Raw genomic sequence first — 21,421 nt, forward strand, 5'->3', positions numbered from 1 at the left:
GGGGAAGGTGACTTTGCATTAAGTTGTTTCCGAAAACACAAAGAGTAGGGGCATTTCTGTTTGCTATTTTCCAGGATCACAGGGCCTGGCAGAGATCAACGTGTCATCACTCAGTTTGCATCCAGTACAGACACACCTCCTTTTAGTGCACTTTGCTTTAGTGTGCTTTGCAGATAATGCGATTTTTACAAATTGAAGGTTTGTGGCCAGCCTGCATCGAGCAAGTCTATTGGCGCCATTTTTCCAACAGCATCTGCTCACTTCATGTCTGTAGGTCCCATTTTGGTAATTCTCACAATATTTCAAATTTTTCATTACGATTGTATTTGTTATGGTGATCTGTGATCAGTGATCTTTGATGTTACTGTTGTAATTGTTTTGGGGTGCCACGAAGTGTGCTCATAAAAGATGGCGAACTTAATTGATAAAGGGTGTGTGTGTCCTGCCTCCTCCATTAAATGTCTGTTCCCAGATCTCTCCCCCTACCCTTGGACTTCCCTGTTCCCTGAGACTCAACAGCATCAAAATTAGACCAGTTAGTAATCCTACAATGGCCTCAAAGTGTTCAAGTGAAAGGAAGAGTCCCCCATCTCTCACCTTAAGTCAAAAGCTTGAAGTGATTAAGCTCGGTGAGAAAGGCATGCTGAAAGCCGAGATAGGCTGGAGCCAGGCCTCTCGTGCCAGTTAGCCAAGTTGTGAATGGAAAGGGAAAGTTCTTGAAGGAAATTAAAAGTGCTACTCCAGTGAACACACAAATGTTAAGAAAGTGAAAAAACCTTATTGCTGATATGGAGAAAGTTTCAGTGATCTGGATAGAAGATCAAACAGCCACAACATTCCCTTTAGCCAAAGCCTAACTAATCCAGAGCAAAGTCCTAACTCTCTTCAATTCTGCGAAGGCTGAGAGGTGGGGAAGCTGCAGAAGAAAAGTCTGAAGCTAGCAGGCGTTGGTTCAGGAGGTGTAAGGAAAGAAGCCGTCTTTACAACTAAAAGTGCATGGCAAAGCAGCAAGTGCTGATGTAGAAGCTGTAGCAAGTTCTTCAGAGATCGAGCTGAGTGAGACAAGGAAGGCAGCTGCACTGACCAACAGATTTTTGCTCAACAGAAGGACTGTCATAGCTAGGGAGAAGTCAATGCCTGGCTTCAAAGCTGCAAAGAACAGGGTGACTCTCTTAATTAGGGGCTAATGCAGCTGGTGACTTGAAGTTGAAGCCAGTGCTCATTTACCATTCTGAAAGTCCTTGAGCCCTTCAGAATCACACTACATCTGCCCTGTCTGTGATCTATAAATGGGACAAGAAAGCGTGGATGATAGCACATCCATTTACAACATGGTTTACCGAATACTTTAAGCCCACTGTTGAGACTTACTGCTCAGGAAAAAAAAGTTCCTTTCAAAATATGACTGCTCATTGACAGTGCACCTGGTCACCCAAGAGCTCTGATGGAGATGGACAATGACATTAATGTTTTCATGCCTGCTAACACAACATCCATTCTGCAGCCCATGGATCAAGAAATAATTTTGACTTTCATGTCTTATTATTTAAGAAATACATTTTGTAAGGCTAAAGATGCCGTAAGTAGTGATTCCTCTGATGGATCTGGGCAAAGTCAATTGAAAACCTTCCAGAAAGGATTCACCATTCTAGATGCCATTCAGAACATTCATGTTTCATGGGAAGAGGTCAACATATTAACGGGAGTTTGGAAGAAGTTGATTCCAACCCTTATGCATGACTTTGAGGGGTTCAAGACTTCAGGGGAGAAAGTCACTGCAGATGTGGTGGAAAGAGCAGAAGAACCAGAATCAGAAGTGGAGCCTGAAGATGGAACTGCATTGCTGTAATCTCACGATAAAACTCTCAGTGGGTGAGGAGTTGCTTCTCATGGATGAGCAAAGAAAGTGGTTTCTTGTGAAAGTGGTTTCTACTCTCGGTGAAGATGTTTTGAAGATTGTTGAAATGACAACAGAGGATTTAGAATAGTACATAAACTGAGTTGATAAAGCAGCAGCAGGGTTGGAGAGGATTGACTCCAATTTTGAAAGAAGTTCTACTGTGGGTAAAATGTTATTAAATAACATCACGTGAAACAGAGAAATTGTTCGCAAAGGAAGAGTCAATTGATGTGGCAAGCTTTATTGTTATCTTATTTTAAGAAATTGCCACAGCAACCACCACCCCGCTCAGTCAGCAGCCATCAGCTTCGAGGCAAGACCCTCCACCAGCAAAAAGATTATGACTTGCTGAAAGCCCAGATGATGGTTATCATTCTTTATCAATAAAGTATTTTTTAAATGGATTAATTTATTTGAAGCACGCTCTACACCCAATGTGGGGATTGAACTCACCACCCTGAGATCAAGAATCACATGCTCTACTGACTGAACCAGCCAGGCGCCCCCATTAAGTTATTTTTGAATTCAGGCATGTACATTGTTTTTGTTTTTGTTTTTTTTTAGACATAATGCTTTTGTACATTTAATAGACCACAGTATAATATAAACATAACTTTTATATGCACTGGGAAATCAAAACATTCATTTGACTTGCTTTATTGTGGTGGTCTAGAACTGTACCAACAATATCTCTGAGGTTTGCCTACTATATGCCAGGCTCTTCCTAGGATCTTTCTCCAGAGAGAGTTAAGGCCTAGGTTCACGAAGCTGGTCACAGGCACTACCTTCAAAAATATCTTCCAGATTGTTCTCTGCTCAGAGAACATGGAGTCAGGATCAATGTGTCTCTTTCTTCTCTCACCTAGCATAAAGTTTGCAAGATTCACCACTGCTGTAGTGTGTATCACAACTTTACTCCCTCCTGTGTCTGAATAATATTTTACTAGATGGATACACCACATTTTTTTATCCAATCATCAATTGACAGACATTGGGGTGGACAACAGTTTCTCACCTTCCTCTGTACATACCCTGGCTGACTTTGCTGCATGGAACCGAGGGCCACAGCCTTCATCTCTGCACAGCAGAACGATTCTCTGTGCGGGGAGGGAACGTGCTGGCACCTGACAGGACACAAACCTGTCAGGGGAACGGGAAGCTTTAAAATTCATGGCCCCAATATGTCCAGCTGTGCCAACAGGAAGCAGAAACACAGGGTGTGGTGTTTTACAAGTGGGAGGGGCCCTCCATGAACACCTGGCCTCACCCGGTAGAGCATGTATAACTCAGCTCTAGATCCACTCTTCACTCCAATCTGGTTCTAAGTTAGTTATTTTTAGGTTAATCATACCTTTCCTTGCTGGGCCACAAGAGGACCATTCTGGAGTTGGCTTCCCCTCTCTATTTATACCTCCCCTCTCTATTTATACAGATAAAGGAGAAGAAGGTGGCTGGTCCAGGATGATGAAGAGGCATGGACTTGGGTTTAGACTCTGGCAAAGAGTCCAAGTCCATTCCGACTAACTCTGTGACAATGGTGTCTCTCCTTTTCAGGTTTCCCACGTGTAAAATGGGAAAGGTAATCTTGACTGTTGACATTTGGAGAATAATTTTGCAAGACATTATTGATCACCAGTGCCATTGGGGTTTCCAGAAAAGGGTTGCACACATTGTACCCACTCTCTTGTGAACTTGCCATTGTCCAGGATCTGGCCTCACCACTATAGACTCAGAAGTTGGATTTGTCCAGCTGTAGGTCTATTTCTACAGGGCAAAGCCCACATTCACTGGGCTCACAAAACTGTTATACACATATATTATTATATGTTAGAAGAACCATAATTCTAATATGCTAATTTACACCAAGGCAGAGATTGTCACATGGCCCAGATACGTGTGTGTGCCTAAAATGCTACCGTCTCTTCCTCTGGCCAGGCCCAGATGGTGAATCATGCGTACACAGAGACCTGTTTCCTGAGCATAGATGCACATGGACATATAAGGAGGAAGGAGATGGAGCAAAAGTTAAATGCAATCAGCATTATTTATAGTAGGCAAAACATGGAAGCAACCCAACTGTCCATTGATAAATGGATGGAAAAAGAAGATGTGGTACACACACACACACACACACACACACACACACACACACACACGCACACACACACTCACACACACACGCCACATGTACATGCTGGAATATTCTGCAGCCATAAAAAAGAGTGAGAGCTTGCCATCTGCAACAATGTGGATGGACCTAGAGGGTATTCTGCGAAGTGAAATGAGTCAGACAGAGAAAGACAAATACCATATGAGGAATCTACAAAATAAACAAACAAATAAACAAAAAACCAGAAACAGATCCAAAGAACAAAGTGGCAGCTGGGGGCTGGGCAAAATGGGGGAAGGGGAGTGGGAGGTAGAGGCTTCCAGTTATGCAATGAATAAGTCATGGGGATGAAGGGGAGAGCATAGGGAATATAGTCGGTGGTATTGCAAGAGCGCTGTGTGGGGACAGATGGTGGCTACACTTGTGGAGAACACAGCAGAATGTATAGAGCCATGGAATCACTATGTTGTACACCTGAAACCAAGGTAACACTGTGTCAACTATAACTTTTAAAAAGTTAAATGCAATCAATTATGGCAACTCGATGCCTTCATTCCATAATAGGGGTGCCTGAGGAGCAGGAGTGCCCACTTTTAAGTGCAGGTGGCTATGAGCCACCATCTTTCAGAACCTAGAAGGAACTGGGAAGCCTCTTGTTGTTGACTTGTGTCCACTCTGAAGCAGGACCCAACATTTTGTTAGATTTCTAAAACCCCAAACCAACTCCAAAGCGTTAATTTGCAATGAATGACTCACTGAAGATTTTATGGAGTGATGGAGGTTACATCAAATATGACACAATGGAGATTAATAGAAAAATCTCCAGTAGATGTCTTAGTTCTCCCTCCCCAGTTCTTTAACCACCAACCACTCCTAAACCATCCCTTCATCAGCAGTTCTCCTTCTAGTTAGGCCCCCATTCCAAATTCTACCTTGCTTTTCTTCTTTTTATACAGAGAAATGTGTCTGTTTCAGCTCCTCTGCCCATTTTCCCACTTAGCAGATAAAGAAAGGTCCTCAAGTCCCACTCTCTCCAGAAAACATGGAGAATCATACATAGTATGCAATGTTTTCTTTATTAGGTAATTTCTCCTGCCACTTGCGTTTGAACCCACTCTGTGTTGCCTTAACCCCTTGCAGGTGGCGATTCCGGATTTGGCCATGCTCTGTCTAAATATCTGGATGAGCTTGGCTTCACGGTATTTGTGGGAGTTCTGGATGAAACGGGATCAGGAGCAGAGGAATTGCGAAGAACCTGCTCCAAGCGCCTCTCTGTGCTCCAGATGGACATCACCGACCCACAGCAGATAAAAGACGCCCACAGAAAAGTGGTGGAAAAGTTGCAGAACAGAGGTACTGCCTTCGTCTGTCCATGTCCTCAGTTGCTCCCCACCTCCTCACAAATGACCAACACTGGTTACTGCTGCCCTCTAGTCCACTCTGGCTGCTGACCACACCTTGAGGACACCTGTACCAGGCACCTGTCACCTGTTCAACCGCCCCCCTGACATGGGCCTCTGGCAGACACAAAGATGGTATGAGTAAGTCAGGAATCGCCCCTCCTCACAGAACTTGAAGAATTATTTAACCCATTCGTCCAACATTGGCTTGATTGCTCTTCCATTACTTACCTTCATGCCCGCACCCCCCATTGATTTCCTCCTACTAATATTAACATGGATCAGATTTAAAAAAAAGTTTAGCAGTCACCTTCTTCCTTTAGCCACAGCCCTTTTTCTTCCCTTTCCTTTGTGGTCCAGCTCTTTGGATCACTACTGCCCTGTTTTTACTTCTTCACCTTCAATCCCGCGTTGGCTAACTGGTCTGGCCAAGCTGATAAATATCATGTGGAACACCAAGCTCTTTACCTCTCAGCAATATTTCCATGTGTTCATTACCTTCCCTTGTCTTAACTTCGGGGTCTCCAGCCCCCACCCTGCACTGCCTCCCTAGTTCTCTGGTCATTTTTCTGCTTCTCCTGCATGAACCCCTTCCTCCATTCCTCCCATAGATGTGAATGTTTCCAAGGGCTCCATCCCCAAACTTCCCACTCCACATTATCTGGATTAAGCTGTTCTCTGTCTGTGCTAGGGACTCTCAACCCAGCTGCACATTAGAATCACCCGGGGAATGTCTGAAAATACCCATGCTTGGGCTCAAGATGGCCTACATAACTTGGAGGACCCAGCTGAAAGTTATGTGGGGCCCCTTGTTTAAAAAAATGACTAAGACTTGAAGATGATGCTAACAGAGAATTAAAACAAGCATGAGACCTTTCAGAAGCACAGGACCCTATGTGGCTACACAGGCGGCACACCCATGATGCCCACCCAGCCTGGGCACTGTCCTCCAAACAATTAAATCAGTGTCTACATGGAAGGACTCAGCTGATCCTGCAATAAGGGGGCTGCTACTGTTGCTCTCCTTTTGCTAGGAATGTCAGCTGTAAAGAAGATCCTATTTGGGGGCCCAGGTCTCAGTATATTTGAGAGCTCCCTAGGTGATGCCAGTCTTCTGCCAGAGTTGAGAAACAGTGAGATGTATGCCAGTCATGTCCAAATCTATATTACCAACTTAGCCCTCTTCTCAACATCTGGACTTCTATGTATATAAAATTGTCTGCCAGGCATCCCACCTCAGTTTGGCAAAACCTGACCTCATTATCTTTTCCCCTGTTGCAGGTCTGCAAATGAGCTTAACCCTGCTACAACTCCGGTACTGCCATCTAGTCTGTCATCCAAGCCAGCAGCCTGGGGGTCACTGAGACCTGCAGCTTACCCTCAGTCCCTGAATCCTATTGGTCCTGAGTCCTTCAGTGCTGTCTCCTAGATCTTTATCATTCCAGTCCCTTTCTGTCATCACCAGGCTGCTATGGCTTAGTGCAGGCCCTCACCTTCCACCTGGGCCCCTCAATAGCTTTCCTTTCCCATTACTTTCCAAATGGACAGTAATCTTTACAATGTGCACTTTACAATGTCACCCATCTCCTAAAAATCCTTGGACATACAGAGCCTCCATGTCTTGGGTTCTTCCCATGAGCCAGCCTTTGCTAAGGTCTTCTGCTTTGTCTCATTGAATGGTTCAGTGGTTCTCTATCCACCACCAAATAAAACCTAAACATCTTCACAAGGATTTGAGGGCTTTCAGGGTAATAGCCCTGGACAAACCCTTAATTTGTAATACCTGATGGTCTACTCAGTAAATTCTGATTGGTTTCCAAAATAGAATGTGCTAAATGTGCCACATCTTTGCACATTCAGCTTCCTCTTACCCAAATTTCACTCTTGCCTCTATTCCCCTTTTCTAAGGCTCTTGACTTTGTCCAACTGCAGACTCTACTCCCACAGGAGACCTGGCTCAAACATAGCATCTCTTGCATGACCTTCCTCGTGATCCAGGTTACATTATTCACTTCCTCTTCTGGACACTCACTTGTTATGTCCTGCACACACTTGTATTACTGCATTAATATAAATATCTGTCCATCTCCCACTCCTCACCACTAGGTCCCTTGAGAACCAGATCCATGTTTCCATCAGGATTCTTTCAGATGCCAGTGGCATGGCCCTATTCGAAATTGCTGATGTATAAAGGAATGTATATGCTTAATTGAAAAGACCTGTTGGCTTCAGGAATGTCTGGATCCTTAAGCAATGTCACCAGGTTTCAGTCTCTGTTTCTTTTCTTTTTTAAAGATTTTATTTATTTGAGAGAGAGAGAGAGAGAGAGAGACAGAGAGTGCACGCTCAAGAGAGAGCACAAGCTGGGGGAGGGGCAGAGGGAGAAGCAGGCTTCCCGCGGAGCAGGGAGTCTGATGTGGGGCTCGATCCCAGGACCCTGGGACCATGACCTGCGCCAAGGCAGACGCTTAACGACTGAGCCACCCAGGCGCCCCGGCCAGCTTAAAATTCTATGGCAGGGGTTGGCAAACTATGGCCCCGGTTTATTATTATTTTAACATTTTATTTTGAAAGAATTGTAGATTCACAGGAAGTTGCAAATAAGTGTACAGAGAGTTCCTGTGCATACTTTGCCAAGTCTCCCTCAATGTTAACATCTTGCATTAACTATGGTACAATATCAAAACCAGGAAATGGGCGTTGGTGTAATCCACGCAGCTTATTTAGATTTTGCCAGCTATATATACAAGTGTGTGCGTGTGCGTGTGTGTGTGTGTGTGTATGTAGCTTTGTGCAAAAGCTCCACAATCAAAACACAGAACTGTTCTATCACCACCAAGCTCTCTCATGCTACATTTTTATTTTTATTTATTGTTATTATTATTATTTTTGAGAGAGAGAGTGCCAGCAGGTGGTGGGGACTGGGGAGGAGGGGCAAAGGGAGAAGGAGAGAGAGAGTCCTAAGCAGGCTCCACACCCTGGGAAGCCTGATGTGGGACTCGATCTCATGACCCTGAGATCTCCACCTGAGCTGAAATGAAGAGTCAGATGCTCAACCGACTGAGCCACCCAGTTAAAACAATCAGAAGAAGAATATTATTTTGGCAAGTGACAATTAAATGGAATTCAAATGTCCATGTCCACAAATCAAGTTTTATTGGAGCCCTGCTCACATTTTCATTCATTTACAGATGAAGTCTACAGCTGCTCTTACACGAAAATAGCAGAGTTGAAACAGTAGCGCCTGCAACTAAAATAGTCACTACCTGGCCTTTCCTAGGAAACGTTTGCTCACCCCCATTCTAGTGCAACCTCAAGCTGCTGCCTGCATGTTGCCTGTCAAAGGTGTGCATCAGGCTGAGCGAATTAAAACCATCCCCTGGAGGGGCTAGCACAAGCATCCTCTGCACCCATCGGCGTCCTCCTAATAGCTGTTGAGCTCTTACTACAAGCCCGTCATTCTGGCACTTAATGCCCCCAGTCATTACTGTGTGTAAATGTCAGACCCCCAGCTCAGGTGCGTGAGAAATGTCATTTATTTTCTACAACTCAACTCTGTTTCTATTTTGAGCTGTCTTTCTGCCGTGTGCCAAGAACCATTTCAGTTTGAGCTTTGCCTCATTTCCCCAGGGTGGCATCTAAATTCCTGAGGATGAGACATTTCATCTTCGATCATCAATGCTTCATGCTGGCCCCTGCGGAGATGTCCAATGCTCTGTCCAGTCCTTGTGCAATCTGGCTGCCACCTACCTCCTTGATGCCAGCAAGGGCTGGACCTCCTGCCATTTGTGTCTCTCTTAGCGCTGAGGCTCATTCGGCTTCGGTACATACTGAGGCTCTTGCACGGGAGCGGGCATGTCCTGTCACAGATGCTGAGCTTCAACAACAATTTCTGATCGCCAGTTTCCGATCCAACAGGTCTGAAGTGGGGTTCTAGAAGTTGCATTTTTTTTTAAGTTTTATTTTGAGAAAGAGAGAGTGCACACGTGCAAGGGGGAGGGGAGGAGCAGATGGAGAGGGAGAAACTTTTTTCTTTTTTGTAAAGATTTTATTTACTTATTTGACAGAGAGAGACACAGCAAGAGAGGGAACATAGGCAGGGGGAGTGGTCCCGGGAGGGAGAAGCAGGCTTCCTGAGGAGCAGGGAGCCCGACGCAGGGCTCGATCCCAGGACCCTGGGAATCATGACCTGAGCCAAAGGCAGATGCTTAATGACTGAGCCACCCAGGCGCCCCGGGAGAGAGAGAATCTTAAGCAGGCTTCACACCCAGCACAGAGCCCAAAGCGGGGCTCCATCTCATGATCCCGAGCTCATGACCTGAGCCGAAACCAAGAGTTGGATGCTTCACTGACTGAGCCGCTCAGATGTCCCTGGAATTTGCATTTCTAAGTTCCCGTTTGATGCTGCTGGTTCTGGACCACATCTTGAGGATCATTATTCTAAACCACATGGAGGCTCAGGGAACTCAGAGAATCTGCTTCAGGTCTGCCTAACTAAACGTACCCCAGATTCTGTCACCTCTGTCGGGTAAAGAGGACCCAGGTCACTCACCTCTGCTACAGATCCTGCCCCTTGAAAAAGAACTGGAGTTCTTGTATTACCTCTTTCCTGCTTCTTAGGGCCATGGTTCCCAAGCTTGTTTGTACACTGGAATCACCTGGGGAATTTTTAAATTCCATGTCAAGATCCCTTCTCTCCCCTAACCCAGAATTTCTGATCTAAGTGGCTATGATGTGGCTGGGCATTAGGCGATGGGGGTGGGGTGTTAAAAAGCTCCCCAGGTGATTCTAACATACAGTTAAGGTTGAAAACCACTACTTGAGGACAGAGGTTCTCCAAGTGTGGTCCAGACCTGCAGCATCAACATCACCTGGGAACCTGGTAGAAATGTAGATTCTCAGGCCCCATCCCAGACACCCTAAATGAGATTCTCTGGAGGTGGGACCCAGCAATCCATTCGAACAAGACTTCCTGGTGATTCTGATGCAATCAACAGGATTAGGCTGGTTGGGGAAGGGACTAGGGCTCAGGGACTCTGCAGTCTTCTTAGTTCTTGGCACCTCTCTAGTTTTCCTGTTTCCCTGAATTAGGGGATCTCTTCTAGCCTAGGGATAAGGCTCGTATATCATCCTGCCTGGTCCTGAAGATATTAGACTGTCTCCACACAGTCCTTTGAGGGAGAAACATGTTATAGCCTTTTATTACTCTCCCCCTTGCTGTGTCCTCTGTCCCCAGATACTGCAAATATCTAGCTATATCTAGGGAAGTGCTTTAAGGAAGAGAAGATACCTCCAAAAACCCATCGCTTACTATTTCAAATTTATTCTCCACACAACCCCCCAGAGTAGGTAGATTCAGGTGTTCAAGGAGATTAAGGTCCAAGGGCTTGAGTCATCTGCCTAGATCCTAAATCTCAAAGGGGCCCTTTACACTCCAGAGCTTCAAGTGTTAAAAATCCTCCTGCCCTTCAGCATCACTGGACATTAAAGCCATTCCTTTCTGTCCTCAGGACTGTGGGCTGTGGTCAACAATGCTGGGATCATCGGCTTACCAGCTGACGGGGAGCTCATTCCCATGACTGAGTACAAAAAATGCATGGCTGTGAACTTCTTCGGGGCTGTGGAGGTCACGAAGGCATTTTTGCCTCTTCTTAGGAAATCCAAGGGCAGGCTGGTGAACATCAGCAGCATGGCAGGTGAGTTGGCCTTTTCCCCTCAAGGTTGTGAGATCACTGTTGTGCAAGACCTGGCTGGTTACATTCTTTGTGGGCCAAACAAGAAAGCAGGACGCACTTCTGCAGGGCTGGGTCAAGATTAGTCAAATTGTATGTTTACCATTGATCTTAATACAATAAAACCTTGCCTTTCAAATCCTTTCATGTACAAACTATTACCTCTCAATTCATCTATTCATTACTGGGGATTTAGGGTTTTATATATCTTCATAGCACATAAGCTTCCTAGATTTGGACAGGAAATCCCACATAGTAATCCGTTTTCAATGCTCTTTGAACTGGGCACACTCTGTTGTTCCCTGTGAGATGAGTAGGCAAGTGTCTCCACTGTTGGCACAGCCAGAGCTCCGTGTCTCGGTTGGCTGCCCACTGGAGCTTTCCCTAAGATCCTTCCCATCATTTTACAATCTCAGGGTAGTTGGGTCAGATATGACATTTGATGACTCATCTTTTTCCATTTCAAAAAATGGAGAATCAACAACTTGAGTCCAGGGTTTAACAACCTCCCTTCCATAAACAATGCTCATGTATGCCATAACACATCCTTTCTTCTGGGACAGGTTTTATTTTCCGACCGGGGTTCCTTAGATCCTGACTTGGCTTTGGGAATGTCCTTGGAATTGTCTTTCAGGCCACTGCATGGGTGAAAGGGAAGCCAAGGGGGTGGGGGCGTGGACTCCAGGATCCTGCTTTTGAACAGAGGAACACTGCTCGTCTCTGTTTGATCAGTCGGTTCCAAAGAATATTTTCTTTTTTTAATAAGGCATCCAATAGTTATTTTATTTTGTTTCATTGTTTTTTGAGGGGATGTTCTTTGTATTAACTAGGCAATTATCATTGTCCACCATATTCCCTTTCCTGGCTTTCACTCAACTTCCTTGAACTTAGCTGCTATGTGAGTGTGTGTTACTAAGTTGGTGGTTGGCCTGAGGAGGAAAGAAGCAAGGAAAGAAGGAAAAGAGGGAAGGAGGAGAAAGAGAATGGGGAGAGAGAAGTCTAAGGTGGTTAAGAGCAATGAGTATTGGGGCACCTGGGTGGCTCAGTCGTCAAGCGTCTGCCTTCGGCTCAGGTCACGATCCCAGGGTCCTGGGATCGAGCCCCGCATCGGGCTCCCTGCTCAGCGGGAAGCCTGCTTCTCCCTCCCCCACTCCCCCTGCCTGTGTTCCCTCTCTCGCTGTGTCTCTCTCTGTCAAATACATAAATAAAACCTTTAAAAAAAAACAATGAGTATTATATTTTAACTTGTATGAGGACCCTGAAGTATTTCCAATTTCTTGCTACCTGCAGAAGCAAACAAATCCTGGGAAAACACATTTGCAGTATTTCACCCTTATCTTTCGTCTGAACTCCACCTTCAAATTTTTACCTCTGTGGAAACCTCACCGTTCTCAGTGCCCTGGCACAGCCTGGTACTTCTGAAAAAGTCTCCCATGTTCCTTGCCTCACTCATTCAACAAATATTTACTGAAATACCTGCTTCTTGACACATTGGCAAGAAAGTTTTTCTTTCTTTTATTAAAGATTTTATTTATTTATTTGAGAGAGAGAAAGAGAGGGAGCACAAGCAGGGGGGCCACAGGGCAGGGGGAAGGAGAGGCAGGTTCCCTGCTGAGCAGGGAGCCTCATGCAGGGCTGGATCCCAGGACCCCAGGATCCTGACCTGAGCCGAAGGCAGACGATTAACTGACTGAGCCACCCAGGCGCCCCAGTTTTTCTCTTTTCTCTCTTTGTTCTCAACTTGGAGAAGCTCATTCAGAAGATTTTACTTTAGTTATCACCTAACATGCACACTACGTACTATGGACCTGGTGTCTGGCATATAGGAAGCTCAATGAATAAATGAAGAAATGCAAGTGTGAGAATAAATGAAACATGGATGAATGAACGGAGTAAAGAATTTACAGTGCAGAGGATGCCCATTCATACATCTTCAACTTGGCTTCTACAGCTCTTTCCTTTTTTTTTTTTTTTAAAGATTTTATCTATGTATTCAGAAAGGGAGAAAGAGTGCGCTTGCATGCATGAGTCGGGGAGGGGCAGAGGAGTGGGAGAGAGAATCCTACGTAGACTCCCCGCTGAGCACAAAGCCCGATGCAGGGCTCAATCCCACCACCCGAGATCATGACCTGAGCGGAAATCAAAAGTCGGACGCTCAACCAACTGAGCCACCCAGACGCCCATTTAATGCAATTTTTAAAAAGATTTATTTATTTGAGAGAGAGAAAGAGAGCGAGCACGAGAATGTGAACGGGGGAGGGGCAGAGGAAGAAGGAGAAAGAGAAAGAGAATCCCAAGCAGACTCCACGCTGAGTGCAGAGCCTGATGCGGGGCTTGATCCCACAACCCAAGATCATGACGTGGGCCAAAATCAAGAGTCCAACACTCAACCGACTGAGCCACTCGGGTGCCCTTCGAAAGCTTTTTCTAAGCCAAGACTCAGTACTCGATTCTCATATATTTCCACTGGAGGGAAACTTGAGTGTTAAAATAAATCACATACGTTTACTCTCATTCTCACCGTGGATGTGCAAATTCTTTGCATCCAGCTTTACTATTTCCATTCCATCATTTTACCATCATCACCAAGTCAACATATCTGACACCAAAGTTGTTATCAGCAAGTCAAAGCTTGCTCCCCTTCTTTCAGTTCTTCTCCTTGTCTGTTGAATTGCAGAGCTTTGAGCCTTCTTGGATTTGTTTCTCCCTCTGCCTTTCCCTCCTTTCTCTCACCCAGTCAGTCACCAAGATGTATGGAGTCTTCCTTTATCACATCCAGTTTTAAATCCTTATATCCCAGGGGCGCCTGGGTGGCTCAGTCGTTAAGCGTCTGCCTTTGGCTCGGGTCATGATCCCAGGGTCCTGGGATCGAGCCCCGCGTCAGGCTCCCCCCTCCGCGGGAAGCCTGCCTCCCCCTCTCCCACTCCCCCTGCTTGTGTTCCCTCTCTCGCTGTGTCTCTCTCTGTCAAATAACTAAATAGAATCTTTTTAAAAAAAATAAATCCTTATGTCCCAAAGAAACTCCAGAAATAAGTTCATTTGCCGGACTCAGAAGCCACCTAAGGTATTTTATAAAGTTGTTAAAGCAACAGCAAGAAATCAGAACAGATGGGAAGCATATGTACCTGACAGAGCAGGTGTTTGTAGAAAGATAGGAGCAAAACTCTTAAATGATGCTTATAGTTTCCTTCAGTGATGAGAAGCAGAGAAATTCAGCAGAAAACAAAATAAGGGAATCCCTAGCACTTGGCTGATAAGAATTTCGCAAAACAATGGAAAAGATTTTGAGCAGGGCGATAAGGAGCTAGAATGTAACACAGGATCAGGAAAGTCAAAGCATGTATAAAAGACAATAAATAACAAACCAATCCATAGAAATTAGCATCCACTTTAATGCCAACTTGATACATCTCTTGGCAAAGTTAATGATGTAATAGCAATTATGGAAAACGTGCTTATCTGGGAATTCATCCCTGGTATTTTTCTCATTTTGAAGTAGGGGTCATGGAGAAAGACAGGCAATCAGTCACTAATAAGTGTTCTTTAAAGGAGCTCATGGTAGCCCTGACCCATCAGGTTGTCTTGAGCCTGGTGTACCCCTACCACCCTCTGCATGACAAGAATTTCAGTGGGGTAGATTTATCATGGAAGTTTGCTTCAGCCAGGAGGAGCTGAGCTGGAATCAATCATTCTGTTCCAGTTATCCATTGCTGCATAACAAATAATCCCCAAAAAAGTATCTCAGGCTGGTGTGAGCAGGTAGGTGATTGGTTTGGTAGACAGTATAGTGGTTCCTCAAATCCATATTTGAGATTTGGGGCACATCCTAATTCCTGGAACCTGGAATATGTGACCTTGCCTGGCAAAAGGGGGCCTTGCCAGTATGATTGAGTTAAGGATCTAGAAATGGCAGGATTATCCTGCATTATCTAGATGGTTCCAATACAAGAGTCCTTATAAGAGGGAGGCAGGAAGGTCAGAGTCAAAGAGAGATTGGAAGATGGGGGAAGGGACCCGGAGCCAAGGAATGCAGGCACCTTACAGAAGCAGAAAAAGTCAGGGGAACTGACTTTCCCTTGAAGACTCCAGGATTGCAGCCCTGCTGACACCTTGTTTTAGCCCAGTGTAACCTCTGACCTTCAGAATTGTAAGATAATACATTTTTATTGTTCAAGCCCCTAAATTTGTGGCAATTTGCCACAAAGTAATACCTCTGGGCCCATCCCAGTTTCTTTAAAGGTGGATGGAGGCACATCTACACCTCCTCCCTGCCTTCCCCACTAGTAGGGGTGGGGCGGTGTCGGGGGAGGGGGCGACTGTAGGGCTGGCCTTCCTTTCTAATACCCAGCACTGCCTATCCGTATCAAAGCTCACTCTGCAGTTTGAACTCCCAGACAGACATGCTTCCTAGTAAGGCATCAATTCTTTTTTTTTTTTAATTTCAACTTTATTTGGCCAATGCGTTCAATTCCAATATTATAGTAGAAATGCCTGAAGAACTGTCAACATTTGATTCAACTTAAGCAACAAGGTGTCACCAATTCCTGCCGCAGTGGTAAGTACATGCTTTACAATCCTAATTTGGTTCTTTCTCTGTGTCAAATTTGAATTATTTCCGATGAATAACTTATCATATATACCTAATTTCCTATTCCAAACATTTTACTTTCTCGGGACCTTAACACACTTATACAGCCCCGGGACCCACGGACAGCTTTCTCCCCCTCACCCTTCATATTGTATGGAATCAATACTTAGCACTTTATTGCATTCCCCCAAAAGCAAAGCCAACGTCAGATTGGCTCAGATCTTTAGTGTAGATTTTACTAAAGACTTTGTGCACCTGTCAGAATGGCTAAAATTAACACAAGAAACAACAGGTGTTGATGAGGTTGCGGAGAAAGGGGGGAACCCTCTTGTACTGTGGTGGGAATGCAAACTGGTCCAGCACTGTGGAAAACAGTCTGGAGGTTCCTCAAAAAGTTAAAAATAGAGCTACTCTATGATCCTTCAATTGCACTACTAGCTATTTACCGAAAGGCTACAAAAATACAGATTTGAAGGAACACTTGCACCCCGGTGTTTATAGCAGCATTATCAACAATAGCCAAACTATGGAAAGAGCCCAAATGTCCATTGACTGATGAATGGATAAAGAAGATGTGGTGTATATGGACAATGGAATATTACTCAGTCATCAAAAAATGAAATCCTGCCATCTGCCACGGTGTGGATGGAGTGAGTATAGAATGCTAAGTGAAATAAGTCAGTCAAAGACCAACACCATATGCTTTCACTCTTATGTGGAATTTAAGAAACAAAACAGATGAATATATGGGACGGGGGGGGGGCGGGCAAAGGAGAGCCAGAAACAAGCCCTGAGAGATTCTTAACAGCAGAGAACAAACTGAAGGTCGATGGAGGGAGATGGAGGTGGGGATGGGCTGGAGGGGTGATGGGTATTAAGGGGGGCACTTGTTGTGATGAGTTCTGGGTGTTGTCTGTAAGTGATGAATCACTGAATTCCACTCTTGAAACCAAGATTGCACTGTATGTTAACTAAAATTTAATTTAAAAGAAGATTTTGTGCGACGATTGAAGAAAGAGTTATATCCTATACCACAAAACTCATTTGCCTTATTGATTTATTTATTTGGTGCAAAAAGGGGATTTTATTAAAGCAAAGGGAGAGGACCCGTGGGCAGAAGGAGCTGCTGCCCCACAAAACTCATTTTAATGAAAACGCTTTCAGATGCTTCTTTTCTCCTCCCCAAGATCTTCAGCCACTAGACACCTCTCCTCTGGTTGAGTTTCTCCCTCCCCCTGCTGGTTCCACAATTTTTCCTCATTCATCTCTTCAAGGTTCATCCTTCTTATAAGCATGTAACCGAACTCCATTCCTTTTTAAAGCTGAGTAGTTTCCCACCGTATGGCAGGCCACATTTTGTTTATCCATTCGTCAGTGGATGGACATTCACTTTTTCGCTACTGTGAGTAACGTGGCAATGAACATTCATGTGCAAGTGTTTGTGTGCACACTGAAAATTCTATGTAAGAGTTAGCTCTTACTATCACTTTCTGTGACCTTCAGTGTCAGGTTAAGATCTTTGCACTTTGATTTTTTTTATCTTCTCAGATAGAGTTAATGAGGATAATAACTGAACCTACCTCACAGGACAGTCGTCACCATTAAAACTGATGTTAAAATACTCAGAACAGTGCCTGGCATGCAGTGGATATCTAATAAATGTTAGTAATTGTTACAGAGCATTTCTTATGCTTCAAGCATTTTGGGGGTACTATCAGATATATGATCCCAACACCCTTGCATGGTATTAGTATCCCCATTTTGCAGCTGTGAAAACCGAGGTCCAGAAGAGTTCTGTGACTGGCCCTCCAGCTACGGCTCGAATTTGAACTCTGGCTTCACGTTCTGACTCACCAAGCTACAGCCTCCCCTGTTGTTTCAGCTGGTGCAGGTGTTACCACCATGTCAACCACAAGGCCAAGAGCCTCAAGGAATCTTCCCAAAGTTATCACCTCCACCAACTAGCCCCACTGCCGAATGCTTGCTCCAGCCTCACCCCCATTCCCAGGCGGGGATAAGGTCAAAGAGCCTACATCTAAATCTACTCCTATGGCTGGGAAGTTCTAGGATCAGGCCAGGGAAGAAACATAGCTTCTTTAAATTCTTTTCTAGAAGATACACAGAGGGGTCAACCACATTATAAATACACCCTTCCCTTGCACAACTCCCATCCCTGAAGAAAGGAATAAGAAACAGAAAGAGTGAGAGAGACACCATGTAGCTACGCAGGTAGAATCAGATTTCAAAAAGAAGAGGAAGCCAGCCACACAGCATGGAGACAAACTGCCTCCAGGTTTTGATACTGTCTTTATCACTGGCAACTGAGTGGCCCAGACCAAGGTCCTGAGCCTCTGGGTGCAAGTGACCGCATAGGACGATGGGCATAAGAACTGCTGCTTCTTAGGGCCATGGGGAGACCACATGCAATGACACGCACGTAAGCAGGAGCCTCACACCTGGCAGGTGGCAGACCTAAGGGGCCTCTCTGGGGGACAGGCTGGCTCTATGTGTGCCTGTGGCTTTCCATCCTGCACGTACTGGCACAGCCACCCTGGACTGTGACACCGAGTTACCTTTCAACCTGCTGCTCCCTGTCACACACTAGCCCCTGGGCAGATAACTCCAACAAGTCACTATTTCCACCTCTGACCACAACTGCTCTGGGAGAGTCTTAACCCTATCAGCGTGTTTATCAGCCCTCTCAGAAACGCAACAGCTCTTTAACCCAAATCCCTGCAAGGCAGTTGGATAAATATTTAACCGAGTCTCGGAGGAACTGGGAGGTGGCTCTGATTGATTGTACAAAGGGCAGGAGAAAAATCTTTGAGCGGTCTAAAAGCCTTTTCTGGCCAATTTTCCTCCTAAATTGCAGAGTAAACAGTTGCAAGCTATGCTTGAACAGGAACGGTTGAAAACAAACATTATAAAACAACTCCGGCCTCAGGGATTTTGAGCCAGTTGTGGTTTGAATCCTGCTCTTCTGTCACTAGCTGGGTGATCGCAGGCAGATCACCCCACTTCTCTAAGAGTCCATTTTATCATCTGTCTGTGATAGGCTGTTGCAGCCCCTGAGTCTAGGGCAGTGTTTCTCAACGTCAGTAGTATCGATATCTGGGGAGAGGCTAAGTCTTTCTCTGTGGGGATGCCTGATGCATTCCAGGATGTTTAGCAGTGACTGTGTTCTCTACCCAGTAGATGCAAGTAGTGTTGCCACATGTCCCCTGGGGGGAGGTGTGTGTGTGTGTGTGTGTGTGTGTGTGTGTGTGTGTGCACGCGCGCGCATGCAAAACAGCCCCTAGTCGAGAACCTCTGGTCTTGGCTGGAGATTTAAACGCACTGTGGGTTCTGAGTGCTTAGAAAGTAATAGCTACTGGTGCATAGAAAGTACCCTAGTACCCTCTACTGAGAGACAGTAATAGGTGCCCACCCCACCGAGCTATTGAAAATGCATTAAAATCACTTTACACCAAAAGTAAGTGGCCCTAGAGATTCTTACAATTCTATAAATTATAAGTATCCCATAGAATTCACAGGTCCAGCCTTGAGCAAGGTCCTACTTAGTCCAGGGAAGTTGACTGTAGGATCAATCCTAAACTTCTTGCCAAGCTGGCTGCCTTAAGGAAATCATCTGGCAAATCATTTAGCCAGTCCCTCAGAGGCTCATTGATGTGGCAGAAGGCCAAAGCTGAGATTTGCTTCCCTAAAACTCTCACAAGATAACCAGGACTAGTGTCCGGAGGGGAGGAGGTAGAACCAGATTGAGTGAACTCCTTGGCGCTGAGTTGTATTAGATGCTTACACATGGCTAAAGTCATTTAACTCTAATGGGTGCAGGATGCAGATATTAATTCCTCTTCTAGATCAAGCACACTAGCCTGGGGTCATCCAGCCCGTGAGCAATAGAGTCAGTAGTGGAAACTGGGTTTGCCTGTTTTACTCCAAGTTCTGTGTTCCTCTCGCTTTTCCAGACTGTCCAACAAGAATAAACTAGATAAATGGGGCATTAAAAACACAGACCCTCACTCTAGCAAATTTAAAAGATGATTAGGAAGCGTTAACAATTAGGGATGTCTCCTTCACCAGTGCTTCTCAAACAACACCAAGGTATGTTGTGATCACCTGGGGATCTTATTAAAATGCAGAATTTGACAGAATAGTCTTAATTGGTCTAAGACTCTGCATTTCTAAAACTAGCTTCTGAGTGGATGCTATTGGTCCCTGGACAACTTTTTCAAATTTCTGATGCATTAGAATCACCAAGGAGGGCTAGTTAAAAACAACAGCAGGAAATCAAAACTACAGTGAGATAGCATTTCATATCCACTAGGATGGCTACAAAAAACAAAACAAAACAAAACAAAACAAAAACCAGAAAACAACACTCGGTGGCAAGGGTGTGCAGATATTGGAACACTCATGAGTTCTGATGGGAGCATAAAATGGCCCAGCCTCTATGGAAACACTTGGTGGTTCCGTAACAACTTAAACATAGAATTACCATATGACCCAGCAATTCAATTCCTACATATACTTAAGAGAACAGAAAACAGGTGTTCAAACAAAAACTTGTACACAGTTGTTTATAGCATTCATGATTCATAATAGAGGTGGAAATAACCCAAATTGTTCATTAACTAATGAAACGATAAGCAAAACGTCATCTATTCATACAATGGGATATTATTAATCCATAGAAATGAATGAACCACTGATACATGGTACAGAATGAATGAACCTTGAAAAGATTATGGTAAGTGACAGAAACCAGACACAAAAAGCCACATATTAGATGATCCTATTTATATGAAGTGTCTAAAAGAGGCAAATCCAGAGAGATGGAGAGCATATTAGCCTTTGTCAGGGGCGGGAGGAGAGGGAATAAGAAGGGACTGCTTAATGGCTACAGGGTTTTCTTCCTTTCTTCCTTCTTTCCTTCCTTCGTTCCTTCGTTCCTTCCTTCCTTCGTTCCTTCCTTCCTTCCTTCCTTCCTTCCTTCCTTCCTTCCTTCCTCCTCTCCCTCCCTCCCTCCCTGCCTCTCTTCCTCCTTTCTCTCTCCCTCTCTCTCGATTATTTTTTTATTTGAGAGTGAGCGAGCGAGCAGATGAGTATGGCAGGGAAGGGGCAGAGGGAGAGGGAGAGAGAAACTTAAGCAGATTCAGGGCTGAGCGTGGAGCCTGACTCGGGGCTGGACAGGGGGCTTTATGTGAGCTTGTCCCAGGGCTCAATCTCATGACCCTGAGATCAGGACCCCGAGATCACTACCTGAGCTGAAACTAAGAGCCAGATGCTTAACCAACTGTGCCCCTAATGGTTATAGGTTTTTCTTCTGAGACAATGAGAATGAGCTAGATAGCAGTGATGTTTGTATGGTATTGTGAAAATACTAAATGCCACTGAATTGTGTACCTTAAAAAGGGTATATGGTGAATTTTATATGCATTTTACCAAAATAAAAAAAAATTGTACCCACCGCCAGATTTCTGATTCAATTGCACTGGAGTGAGACCTGAGGATTTGCACTTCTAACAGCTTCCAAGGGCTGCTCCTGGCTCCCAACCACACTTTGAATGACAAGGTCCCAAACTTTGACTTTGATATTCAAATGGTTTGTCACATCCCCAGGGACTGTTGGATTACAAGGAACAACCAAATGCTATTAGTCTCAAATTTCTTCGAACCATGCCTAAAGGA

General features: G+C 44.8%; 1 protein-coding gene across 1 annotated transcript in view; it reads left to right on the plus strand.

Annotated features, from left to right (window-relative positions):
- The window catches only part of HSD17B2 (hydroxysteroid 17-beta dehydrogenase 2), a 74,509-nt gene that overhangs the window by 31,530 nt on the left and 21,558 nt on the right, over positions 1-21,421 (plus strand). The window contains exons 2-3 of the mRNA XM_028097137.2: positions 5,151-5,363; positions 10,921-11,106. Coding sequence (XP_027952938.1) covers positions 5,151-5,363; positions 10,921-11,106 — 399 coding nt within the window. The remainder of the gene's footprint in view (positions 1-5,150; positions 5,364-10,920; positions 11,107-21,421) is intronic.

The sequence above is a fragment of the Eumetopias jubatus genome, unplaced genomic scaffold (assembly GCF_037043125.1).
Source record: "Eumetopias jubatus isolate StellerSeaLion01/CBP00866 unplaced genomic scaffold, mEumJub1_p1.0 scaffold_10, whole genome shotgun sequence".
NCBI classification, from domain to species: domain Eukaryota; kingdom Metazoa; phylum Chordata; class Mammalia; order Carnivora; family Otariidae; genus Eumetopias; species Eumetopias jubatus.